We start from the raw sequence: 13002 nt of genomic DNA, 5'->3' as shown, positions 1-13002 counted from the left end.
GAAGTAAGAAACTGTATGAAAGCAGTCTTTATGTGCTTTAACTGGTTTTAGCCTTTTTTAGTTTTCTGTTTTTTTCTTTTTTTCTTTTCCTTTTTTTTTTTTTTTAAAAACTACTTCACCACTTTTTTAAAGCCACCTTACCACCTTAGCTCCTCTGAAAAAACAGTTTAAAAAACCCCTACGCTCTCTCAAAAAGTGCTAGTTCTTCCATGCTTGTTCCACAGCAAAAAGAATCACTGACCAACCTTCTTCATCTGAATTGTTGAGGAAAAACTGCTCTACGACAAACTAGAAGTCTTAACACCCACGCACACATACAAGCCATTCCTCCCAAAATAGCGACAACTGAACAACAGAAACTCCCAGTGTCAACACGCTTCTATGGTATAAGCTTGATTCAGTAAATAATAAGTAGAATAATAAGTATTTTGACTTAACACATAACCTCTCTTCAAAGCCAACTGCAGCCTTTGTTGCTTTTTATATGCCCTGTAGGGCACCAAGATCTGGTCAAGATCATTAGAAACTTCTATCTTTGCGAATGACATGTCTAATTTCAATCTCATTTTCTCCATTAATCAGGTAGTTGCTCTTTCAATTAATGCATACTTTAGGATATCGGTTTCTTCAGCTCTTAAAGTTCAAACTTCTTGGAAAAAACCCCCCACAAAATAGATTTCACTACTTCTTATTTATATACAGTTCTCTTCCATTTCCTTCATCTTCCTACACATCTATGAAAGAGAGATAGCATCCAGATGGATGGTTAATTCACTGTTAAATTTTTTTTGTTTAATCTGTTATGACAGAACATACATTCCTGTGAAAGAGTTTACCTTGCCTACTGTCCTGGTCCTGACAGCCACTAATAACAGGTGCTGAAAGATTTCCACGTTCTATTACACCCTCGCTAAGAGTGGGTGACCAGCACCACTGACAATATTCAGGATATAGGTTAGCTTTGGTTGTGCAATAGCACGGTGTAATTTTCTGGGGTTTTTTTTATTATTTTCCAAAAATATTCTAACATTTGCTGCATTTCAGCTGTTTTTAAATAGCTGAAGAGTTGCAGAACGTCTCTCAAACACCTCTGCTGTTATCTATCCTGAATAATTTTATAGCTTTGATAAATATCATCACCTCACTTTTCCACCTTACTTTTCTAACCCATTTATAGGCGTTTTGAATGCTATTTGTTCTTAGGAGACTCAGCTGGTAACTCTGTATTCATTCACACTCTATTTCCAAACTTTTAAATAGTAATTAATCAATGAGAAAATCTCTCTCTCATCCTAAAACAGCTTAAATAAATTAAAAGCCTTGGGTGAACGAACTTGTTGAAAGCATCTCAAAAATCCAAACTAACAGTACCAACCAGTTCAGAGAACTCTTACAGTTTTGTGATGTGTGATCCAACACCCACATTAACTTTCCCATCATATATCACATTCTCCATAAGTCCAGTTTCCCGCTAATCTGCTTGACATGGAAGTCTCTATTTCCATAGCAGAGTCTTGCAATCCCTCTTTAAGGAAAGTATCGCATTTGCTACCCTCGCTCCACCTAGTACTGAGACTGATTTAAGCCTTAAATCCCACAGCACAATAAGCAAGTTCAGCACCTCATATCTGAATCTCTCTAGAATTAAGTAAATACTTCTGTGTCTTGCAACTTGGTACTATTCATTTTATTAGTTTATTTTATTGATAGGTCAGCTGGAGGGTGAATCTAGGGAACTATATCCACAAAGAAAGGCCTTTCCACAAAGAACAGTACTGCATAGAGCACGTTTTGCTCTTCTGCGGCAGCTTTATCTGCCTTGAACACTGGCAGCAAAGTGTTAGAACAGGATTACACCAGTAGTCATACAGTAAACAAAGCTCCAGCGATCTATCTTTGGATAAACTTTCTGGTTTATCTCTAAAAATATACATTTTTTAGCATAGAACACAAATAAGCAGAGATTTCCTTTTACTGCTTTCATTATTATTTACAGAGCACGTGAGAGTCACAGCTGTGGATCCAAAACATCTCAAATACCCAAAGAACTGGAACCAGCAGAGTCCCCCAGTGGTCCCAACCGATGGGCATCAATAAGGAGCTTGCACAGGCACCGCAGCTGTGGTGCCTAGATCCGAGCCGTGGGCTTGTCTCCAACCACTAAAAGCATATTAAACAAGCAAAACACCTGCAGTCACCAAAGGGTAACCGAGACAGGATTTTGTTACATTTGAGAAAAGAGTTCAAACAGGAGAGGAACGCGTACCAAAGCTTATACTGATTAAGATTTTAATGATTATCGTTCTTAGGTAGAGGGTATTACCCTCCCTACACGGAAACATATGACAGGGTGGAAGTCACTCTCTACCTGTGCAACTCCGTCTATCTATACCTGTACGGCAAGACTGAACAACTGCTGTACACGCACGCAGGCAAGGCCTGACTACCTGGACTGCCCTAAAAGTAAACAAAAAAAAAATAATATTAAAAACATCACGTTATCACAGACCCAAGGGCCACAGGCGCGGCACGACAGAGCTCCGCGTGGCCCAAGAGACGCTGCGGGCGGCCCAGGGGGCTCCGCAGGGCGGCTCGGGCCGCCGCCTCCCCGCCACCCCCGGCTCCGCCGCCCCCGGGCCGCCGCTGCCGCCCGCCGCGGTGCCGCCGCGGACCGGCTGCCCCAGCCGCGCGTCCTGCCGCTACCGCCGCTGCCCCGGTAGCGGCGGCGCCGCCCGCGGCTCCCCGCTCCGCCGCGGCTCCGCCTCCCGCTCCCGCCAGCCGCGGCGCCCCGCGGCCGCCCCCTCACCTCGGTAGCGGCGGGAGGCGGCGTGGCAGGCGGCGAGGAGGAGGACGGCGGCCAGCGCCAGCGCCTTGGCGCTCCTCACGCTGAAGTAGTGGTTGATCTCCCGCTTGCCCAGGGTGTAGGCCAGGGCCGCCATCTTGGCTCCTCCATGACAACAGCGTGCGATGGAGCGGGCGGGCGCAGCGGGGCAGCACTGCGTCCCCGGGGGCGGCGAGGGGAGCGTCCGCCGCCCGCCGCTGCCGCCACCGTCCCCAGCAGCGCCGCGGAGCGGGGCCCGACACCCCCGCGGCCGGGGAGGAGACGCCGCCCTCCTCCGCGCGTCGCCGCTTCCCCTCCGCCGCCAGCGGGCGGCCCTTAGCGCTCGCTCCCGCCCCGCCTCCGCCCGCCGCGCTGGCCGCCGCCGGGGTCGGGCGCCGCTGCCTCCCCTCCTCTGTGCGCGGGAAACGGAGGGAGACCGACCGGCCCGGCGGGCTGCGCCGGCGGCTCCGCGGACCCCTGCGGCCGGGCCCCTGCGCTGCCTCCTTTGGCCGGAGGGGCCCGCAGTGCGGGGGCGCGGGACCCCACGGGACCCCACGGGCCTCGGCGGGGCCCGGCGGCCGCCGGCGCCTCGGGATGCCCAGCCAGGGGTGCCGGTGGGGGAGAAACGGCCCGCTCGGTGCGCTGCCGAAAACAGCCCCTTGGGCCGTGCGGACGTACCGCCACGCGCCGCGGTACGCGGCCTCGTGCTGCGGCCCGCATCGCGTGGCAGGAAAACGGGCTGTTTTGCATGTTGAGTGTTTCAGAAGCGGTTGTTCTTTCCGTGACATGTGCGCAGTCAGCGCGAGTCACGGGAGCAGGCCCAGGAGAGCGTGGCCCCTCAGAGGACACCGGCTCACGCTGGGTGTGGAGAAGGCCCTCCAGGAAAGCTGGAGCAGACCCACAGATAGACTTATTTTCTAAGAGCCGAGGAGATAGTCGGAGTGAAATCCAGAAATCCGATAAAATGGGAATTCCGTGAATAGTGAAAAAAATCTATACTTTGAAATGAAAAGTATAGTTTTCGTTTTACCATCCTTCCATTGTCCTGTCGTCCAAACAACTCTATTTTGGATGTTGAGAAAGGAAAAAAAGAGGTGTGTGGCAGATCCCAAACACCTGCAACTAATTGAATTAGATTGTTCATAACTGATCATATTTGAAAGAATAACTGGAAAAAAATGTGAAATGAAACACTTTAAGCAAAAGCAGGAAGCTTACAGACTGCAGGCAAAGTTATTTTCGAAACTTATATAAAAAACAGAACCTCAAGCTTTGCAGAAGCATAGCATGCGTGCAAGGTCTGACTTCTAAGTGTTCTTTTGACATGCACTGTTGGTATATATTCAATGTATTTCACTTTCAACAGAAGCAAGAGATATATACCATTGCCATCTGCCCAATAAATGTCTTTACTATCTGCTGATGTTCAATCTTTATTTTTTCTATTCAGTTCATTCTATCAATTCAGTAATTTTCTGTCCATTTTTTAAAAATCTTTTCTATTTTAAAGTGCTTAGATTTATTGTCTCAGAGAAAACATGTTACGTAAAAGTCCAAGTGTACAAATGTGTAGTTAGCTAGTCATTTTTTATTTAAAAAAATACTAGGGAATTTTTTACTTTCTATTGAATAAGTACTTTATTGTCTTTCAGCTGATAATCTTAGCAATACCAGAAGCTGCTAGCTCTTCCAGTCGGCCACACCTTAGCTTTTGGGTTGCAAATGCTACAAGTTAGCGTTTTCTTTTGGCTTGTTTGATGGAAGTGGCAGAAGCTGTCAGGAGGAGGAGAACATCTAGAGCAGTCAGGAAGAAAAGGCTCAGCAAACTGAAAAGCAATTGATTTCAGAGACAGAAGGAGGTGTGACACTACTTCATGTGCTGGATAATGAGTATGAAAACTAAGAACGAACACCCGCAGCAATGACTTTCCATTCCTACTTTCTACAGATGTAGCTTTTCCTTAGCTATGTTAATGATTTTTGGAGGGGATGGTGATGTTATGTATGGTCACTAATGACAGAAGCTAAAGATACTACTGTGGTTTTAGATTACAGTATTTCTCTTATCTGTGAATGTAATAAAGCAATCAGGAAAGATGGTATTCATCTCACCTAACTCCAGCCACTTACAATGTACCATTTTATTTTAAGCTAATCATCTAAGCCCTCTCTGTAGAACTGGTGGAAGAAAGGCACCTTTAATTTATGCTCAAATTAGAAAAAGGTGAATGACTCACCATTAAAAGTGGTTATCCTCTATTGAATTTAGATAACTCGTTTAGGCTGGATGGATGCCATTTACACAGATGAAATTTGGGTGACGTAATTCTTACTCTATTGCTTCTTGGTTTTGTTTGGTAGACGCAATGTTTATTGAAGAAGAACTTTGTGCCATAGATTGAATCTGGTATGCACATAATAAGTTTGATAAGAAAGTCAGTCCGCAGTGGATGCCACTCTCTTAATTTTCCTGGTTTCAGCAATGTAGCTGAGTGTAGCTTCTAGAGTGAGATCTGCTGTCTTCAGTCAAAGGGCAATCTCAAGTACTTTAAGCATATAAGAACAGATAAAGTGACTATGTGTTATGAGAGCTGATATTTAAGCACTTTCAGGTAGAGGAATAATACAAAGTTCCCATGTGATATTTTTCCTTCAGAGTTTTTTTATCCTTATAGCAGTAGAATGAATTTTGTAGAAGTACATATATCAAAAGTACATATATTAGTATAATACAAATATCAAAGCTGGAAGAAAAATTACAATTTACATCTAATCTATAGGTTTCCTTTATTTTGTGAACATCCTGCCTGTTATATATTAACTGGAAGGTTCCCTACGTTACCTTACCGGCTAAGTGTTGAATATTTAATTAATAGGATCTGCAATACTCAAAACCATATCACATGATAATTTATTTTGTGCAGTATTGTCAGCTTGCTCTGCTCATGTTGTAATTCCTGAAAATAAAGTTGTACCTCCTACAGATTCCTGGGGAGAGTAATATTTTCAGTTAGTACAGCTTTTGCTTTAACAGCTTTTGTGTACTTGCCAAAATACGACATCAAACACTTAATTGCTGAGTTTTCGGCCTCACAATGGCAATCAGTCTTCCTGTAAGCATCAGGTTTCCACATGGCTTATGCATGCGTGGTAGCCAGCAAATATTTGATTAGTGAAGAGGGAATAAAAAAGAATAAGAAGATTTTTCTCGGTGGACTTCTTCAAGCAAACAGTGTACTTCTGAGTACCATCTCAGGCAACTACTGAAACTGGTACACCACCAGGCTCGTAAGATCTTGGAAGTTCTGTCACCAGTTACTGCTTTTATGGATCTTTAATTTTAGAACAGGTGTAAAAATGATTCCTCGATAGTCTGCACTAAAATCAACCTGCTCTTAAGTCAAGAGTTTTTAAAATCAGGCACATAAAGGCTATATTTAGTTTTTTCAGTAAGAGAGAAATACATCTGCAATTCAATAACATGAGACTTAATTATGTTCTCATTTCAAGTTTCTGTTGTTAAATGATCTAAAATACATGTGTATTGGAGGGATGGAGAAGATGAAGGGAAATGGGCAGGTTGCAAATGTTGAGTCCTCCTCTTCCATTAAAAACAGTCAAGAGGATGCACTTTTCTGCAACCCTATGCAGCTATGCGATCTTCAGCTCAAATTGGGTCTCTGTAGGGCCTACCAATGCAAATCTATTTTTTCTCCAGTTGCTTAGATTCTTATCCTCAAAGCCTTGCACTTATCAACATAATGGGTCAAGAATTTTCATTTTTTTAAGTTTCTTGGTGTGCGGAGGGTATTTTTTTCTATTTTGCACTCTCTTTTTCTTGACTCCTGGTTCAGATAAAACAGCAGTATTAGTTCATTGTAAAACTAGATGATTCTTTTTCATCATCTGCAGACCCTAGCCATGCCTTTCCTCATCCTTTCTCTTCCTGCTTTCTCCTTACGCTCCCAGAAATGTCTCTTTAACGTTCAGAATTCTTTATGTGGCAGTCTTTGCAAGCCTAAGCAGCCACTGTCCAAGCTGTGTCCTGTTTGTGGAGAATGAGAAGACTTCTCTTCTGGTTGCCAGCAATATAGATGCCCTCCTGTATTTACCATGTTCACTTGAAAATACGGAGTGAGAAAATCAAATCACTTCCACTTCAGTCACTCTGAGCACTAGTAAAAATCATTATCTCTAACCTTCGTTAACATTCTGTGCAGTACATTAGTGGTCTTTCTGATACCAGTCCATTAAAAAATACTTGGCGTTGAGTTTAAAAAGCCCTATGTCAACACCCTAGGCAGCTTATGCTTAGTGTGCAGCCACAGTGTATCCACTGTGTTTCAACAGCCACCTTTGCCACACAATTTAAATAGGTGTACTCTGATAAAAAGGGCAGTTATCTGTATAGGTGAGAGTTGATTTTTATTTACTGATGATCCTAACACAAAGCTGAGAGGCAAGAGATTTCTGGGAAGAACTTTACAGGAGATATCAATTATGGAATACAGCAAATGAACTAAAATAACATAATAAAAAATTGCATGAAAGAAATACATAGACAAAATATGTTTTATAAAGTTAACAGAAAGAAAAATATCTTAGTACTCTCTGTTTCTACATTTAAAAATGTTAAAGGACACTAGTTAAGGAAATGTTAGAGAAATACTAGCAGGAGGTCCTACTATTAAGGATAATTCTTGCCCAAGTTTCAGATTACAATTTACAAAGTGAAAAACTTCTTGCATCTATGGGTGAAAATATCTGAACAAACATGGATTTCATCCCAGAGGAGCAATGCCTGAGTGTACATCTCTCCTAGTCATTATTGTCTAATTACAAGTATAAAGCTGCATTGCCACAAATGTGGCAGGAAAATATATCTAACTTTTCATCCTGTCTCCAAGCCGAATAGATCTAGTATCTGGCAGACTAGATACAGTCTAATTTTTATACTTTGTGCTACCTAAACCAGTGCAATTTTGGCGTGAAGTCCTTTCATGTGTAATGGGGTCAGCAATGAGTACAGTGCAAAACACAGCAAGAGAGAGAGTATGATTGATATGAAAACAGACAGAAGCTAGAAAATGATCAAATGGATGTCGTAAGAGGCTCAGATAATGAGGAAAGCTGGTTTTCTGGAAGGAAAAAATGACATTTTGAGGGCTGAAGATGGGTAAAAAGATGGAAAAAGAAGGCAAAGCTTTTTTATTAGAAAAAAAGACAAGCGGTGAAGCAGTTATTGGCAGCAATCATGGCTGGAACATTGGGATAGCTAAGAAAAAAGTTTGATAAATACTGTGATCCCTCAAACCAGACAAAGGTGAGCTTCAGTGTCACAAAAGACATTTGGCTAAAGGGAAAATAAGGACAATAAATATTCATGATGAATGAAGTGATTTCCTACTGCCTATGAGAAACTGAAAGAATGTCCTACTTGGTTTCACAACCCAAAGCTAACTAACAGGTTTGCACTGAAGTACAATTGCCACCATTTTTGTGCTATTGCCTGTTTTAGAGCCTCTGAATATATGTCTATATTGATCAGCAAATACTTCATCAGAGTATTTAGTACTTCTGGAGAGATGCCGTATAGAGTTCCTTTAGCTGGTCTTTGAGAATACCCCAGTTCCGCAGAGCACCTTTTAAGCTGTCCGCATTCAGCGCCTTTTCTTCTCCTTGGTCTCAGCTGATGCTGGTTATCTAACAGTATTTCAAGCAGTGAAACTGGATGATTGTACAAATGACTTCTGTTTCACTGCGGAATCAGCCATAAACAAACTATGGAATTTATAACATAAAAATGAACATCAAAATGACAGGGTTTGACTAGTTTATGGTACAAAAGCTAGGACAGAAAAAAACCCAAAACAGATTGTAAAAAGCCTTTCTTTTAAATGAGAAATTGTAATTGAGTGGTATGGATACGAAATCAAAAATATACTTTGTTGAGATTACATTTCTTGTCAGCTCTGATTCTTCCAAGCAACTGAGATTTAGACCCTTGGTTTTCTAATTTTGTTATAACAGTGAAAAACCAGCCATATTAAGAATGGAAGAGACCAATTTTATACAGACATCTCCAGAAGGTCATTTCTCATTGCACTTGGTGGAATTTCAGTTATGGTTGCTTCATGAAATTTCAAACTACTTTAAAGAAAATTGGGGAAATAACCATAACTTTCTTTAGATTTCTTTAAAGAAGTTTGAAATTTGGTGGAATTGGGCATATTTGACTGAGGTCAGGTAGGAAGGTATCTGTATCTCTTGAATGTAGTAGTGTGAGATCAGGCTTTTGGAGAAGAACTCTTTTCTCTCTCCTATTATGGAGATCCTGCCAGGTAATTTAATTTTCCCTTAATAAGAATGACTTTATTTGCTTTGCTTTCTGCTTTCTTACTGGGAGTTGCAGAGTGCTTCTGAATACTTTTTGCCTTTAAACCCTGAAAGACTGAGATGGTATCTGAAATAATTTAGCATAATAAAACATCCTATTCTAAAGTTTTTCTCAGCTTGAAAGATTCAGTAATTTATTGGTGGAGCTTCGTATTTTATTTACATCATCTTCCCAACAGAGCTCTCTAGCACACCCACTAATAGAATGTAATATTTTTAATTAATAATAGACAAACAGGCATGGTTTAGTGCAGGGTATCTATACTACTTGGAGTCAATGTTTAATAAAACCTCCTGTAAGACATTTTATTCCCTGATAAACTGATCTAGCATAAACCTTTTTCATGAGGAAGATAATTGTAACTTTGGAACAATTTTTTGCTATGTTGACCTCAGGCTCATTAAAAAAAACTAATTTGCTCAAGTACCAGCAATGGATTAACAGACCAAAATATTACCCTGAGTCATTATTTAAAGATTAAATTGCATAGCAATCATTTAATTTAAACAGAATATTACAGAATGGTCCTTAGGGTTCACACTGATCTGTCACTTTGTCTGTACAGTGTCCCATTGAATTGCTGCATACTCTGAGGGATCTATGTGATTTTATGGTGTTGACATGTAAACATACACACACAAAACATCAACACGTTGGGCTCCTCTGCACCTCAGGCTTAGAATAGGTTTGTCATTTAGGCAATAACAGATAGCTGAATAGCTATGCTATTTGCATACATTTTGTGTAAAAGCCTGGTGAGATGGAGTGTGCAGGACAGCTGCTGCTGTTTGCTTGCAGCTTTCAACCTTCTATGCATTATACACTTTAATAGTTGCTGTAGTGAGGGGCATATGCATCTAATTCTTTGAGCTCCTGTTTTTGCTTACGCTTTAATAACCCTCCTATTGAGAATTTGCACTAACAGAATATGACTTTCACTAAAGCCTTAAAATAGAGCAAATCCATATGCACTGAAGCCTGGCTTCTTCAGCAGCTCTCTCTCTCCTGTGTGATTTTATGATTGTCAGCCTTTCTCTCACAGACAAAACTGACGGGCTCTCTCTCTGCTGTGCATCTACCTATTTTCCAGGTACATACAACAATTTAATCTTTTTGAGACATCTTCCTTTCTATGATGTTGTAGCAGAAAGATCTAAAAGTTGGCAAGAAGCAACCAAAATGCTATTGTCAAAGCAGAAGGCAAAACTCTAGAATACTGCAAGCTTGGACGTGAGAAGCAGGCAATTAGCTGGTAAAGAGGCACAGGCAACAGCTAAGAAAAATTGCTGGCCTTGATCTTGATGAAAAGGAGCAAATCATAGAACCAGAGGTGTCAACCTTTGATCTTATCTACTGACTTTGACAGAATGCTTCCACTCTACATAGGAGGCACGGCTTAAAAACACCTCGTGTTTTTCAGAAGATTGCTCTCTGCTCTCAAAGCGGCAGAAGACTGCAAGACAACTTCGAAATGGAAAAGAAATCCCAGTTATTTTTCAGCACACCAGATCCAGATTACGTTAAGATAATCAATCACCTTATAACAGTTCTGTTTCAAAATGAGTCTGGAAACATTGTATCAGAAATCTCAGCACTTTGGAAGATAAAAGGCTGTGAGTTTAACTGAAATACCTATTCAACCTTGCTAAGAAACAGATTAAGAGTCAATAGGGAACAATGCAATTTTTCTTCATGGTATGTTTGAACAGTTCGCTATCATGTTTGTGGCAAAGAGATAAAGGAGATGTTTAGACAAAGCCTTCAAAAAACAGCCATTGAGTTGTTGCATATGAAATCTCTGGAGTATTTATGTAGAATTAACAAGTCTAAGCTTCTGGAGCAGAGGATAAGGAGACGATAAGAACCTTGGCATGGACCTGGAAAGAAGGCGGGCGAGAACCTCAGTTGATCCAAAGGTCTGTTGCCAGTCCTTAATTGTATTAACAGACCTGCAATGGATACCCAAATGCATTACAAAAAAGTGAACTACGATATCCTAAATATACAGATAACAGCAAAGGCTATGGAGGTGGTAATATCATTGTTTATGGGGCCAGAGAAACACTGACTTATGCATGAGCAAGATGTCTTAGAAACATGAGTACTGTTTACTTTTGAACTTGTCAAAATGCATAATTAATGGTTAGCCTGGGGGGTTGGGGGTTAAGAGGGTTTTTCAGAAAACTCCAGAAGAGGCAAAGAGCTCATATACCCAAGGCAGCCAAGCGCATCCCGGCTCTAGAGCAGGAAGCTGAGAAGTTAGTTTTGCTCATGCTGGCAGAGGCTGGGCAGGGAGAGCAGGCGCAGGGAAGGGATCCAACCCAGACAAAAGTGGTCGTCACCTGCAGACACAAGTCACCCAGTTTGTCTTAGGGTAGAGGAGGAATTCTTAAGCCTAACTCTTAATATATTGAACTTATTGGAGACTATTAACTAAAACTATAGTTTAAAAAGCCTCAGAAACTATGTGAAATAAAGCATCTGAAGTCTGTACCCTATCGTCCAAAACCAAATGTGGAACAGAAAAGGTTCGAAGGAACTTTTGTATCTATTTGCAAATGAATGTGGCTTAGAGAGATGAAGATTATATATACTGTAACTCTAATAATCTATGTGGTTTGCTCCCTTTGAGCTCTTCTTCAGAAGAATGAGCAGATGTCCTGTGGGTCTCATCAGAGAATGCTGGGAAAGTGGCGCTGAATGCGAGGAAGAACTAATAATTTCAGATATGTACAGCTTCTGCAGGAATTAAAATTTCATAATGTCAGTGGTAAACAAAGCATGGTCTGGAGGCAGGTACAGCAAGGACAGATGTGAATGTTCTTTCTAATTGAGGAATTACAGTTAGTCTTATTCTCTGTTAAATGCTGAAAAATAAAAATTAAAGTGAAGGTCCACAAGATTATCAGCCAGAAACAAATTTTAAACCTGGAAAGCATTCTGCCTGAATTAAAGAAGACTCTATGCAGGTGACTTTTCTTGCTGTGTGTGTGGCACCATGTGGAAAATCTAACGGGAATCAGAAGCAGAGACAGGCACCTCAAAATGCTACGTACCTTAGCCAAAAGGTATTGGCAAACCCTGTTGGAAAAGATAAACCCTGTAATCATCATAGAGGGGCGGACTTCATGAGGACAAAATCCTGCCCTTTACACCAATAGGTAGAAATGATCATTTCAGCAGTTATGCCATCAAGCATTGGCAGGGCTGCATTTTTTTAGGCCTGAGAAGTCGACTATATTTACTGCCGCTACAGAGAATACGATAAGGGTCTGGGTGTGGCAGTGGAGTAACACAAGGATGTACTTGAAAATATGTAAGCGTAGAATTTCAGCTGGCAGAGTTAGACAGTTTGCTATAGTCGTATTAAGGATAAAAGCAGGTGTGGAAGAAGAAAGGACAAACACTCCCCCAGCAGTGAAGGCCGTGGTAGAACTGCTTGAACAAAAAAAAAAAAAGCAAATTCTGGTTTTTTTTGATTATCACATTATCTAATTATTCCTATTTAAGACAATACAAATATTAATCAATAATACTATAATTACATTCAGCTAAATTAAATCAAATGAGTAACTGATTAATAGTATTAATATTTAAGATAATTATAATATCTAGTTATTGCTATTACATTTTTTACTACTCAGGCATACTATCATTCCTATATTCATTAATTTCATTATTAATAACAAATGATATTTATTAATGTAATCTAGAGAGAGGCTTTTCAAAAAGACTTTGAGCAGGCTGAGGAAATGCTGCTACCCTGGACAGTTTGAATTTTAAC

At 41.0% G+C, this 13002-nt stretch overlaps 1 protein-coding gene across 2 annotated transcripts in view; it reads right to left on the bottom strand.

The window, feature by feature from the left end:
* Positions 1-3150, bottom strand: part of CASD1 (CAS1 domain containing 1) — a 37922-nt gene extending 34772 nt beyond the window's left edge. Inside the window, exon 1 of one of the 2 annotated variants that reach the window (XM_068934862.1) lies at positions 2807-3150. In XM_068934862.1, coding sequence (XP_068790963.1) covers positions 2807-2939 — 133 coding nt within the window. In that variant the 5' untranslated portion in view covers positions 2940-3150. Of the gene's footprint in view, positions 1-2368; positions 2455-2806 lie in introns of those variants that run through there. The other variant, XM_009674275.2, reaches the window with a different exon arrangement.
* Positions 3151-13002: the final 9852 nt, after the last annotated feature.

This window comes from Struthio camelus, chromosome 2 (assembly GCF_040807025.1).
Source record: "Struthio camelus isolate bStrCam1 chromosome 2, bStrCam1.hap1, whole genome shotgun sequence".
Lineage (NCBI taxonomy): Eukaryota > Metazoa > Chordata > Aves > Struthioniformes > Struthionidae > Struthio > Struthio camelus.
The sequence above is the reverse complement of the archived record's forward strand: the minus strand, read 5'-3'. Positions and strand labels throughout refer to the sequence as shown.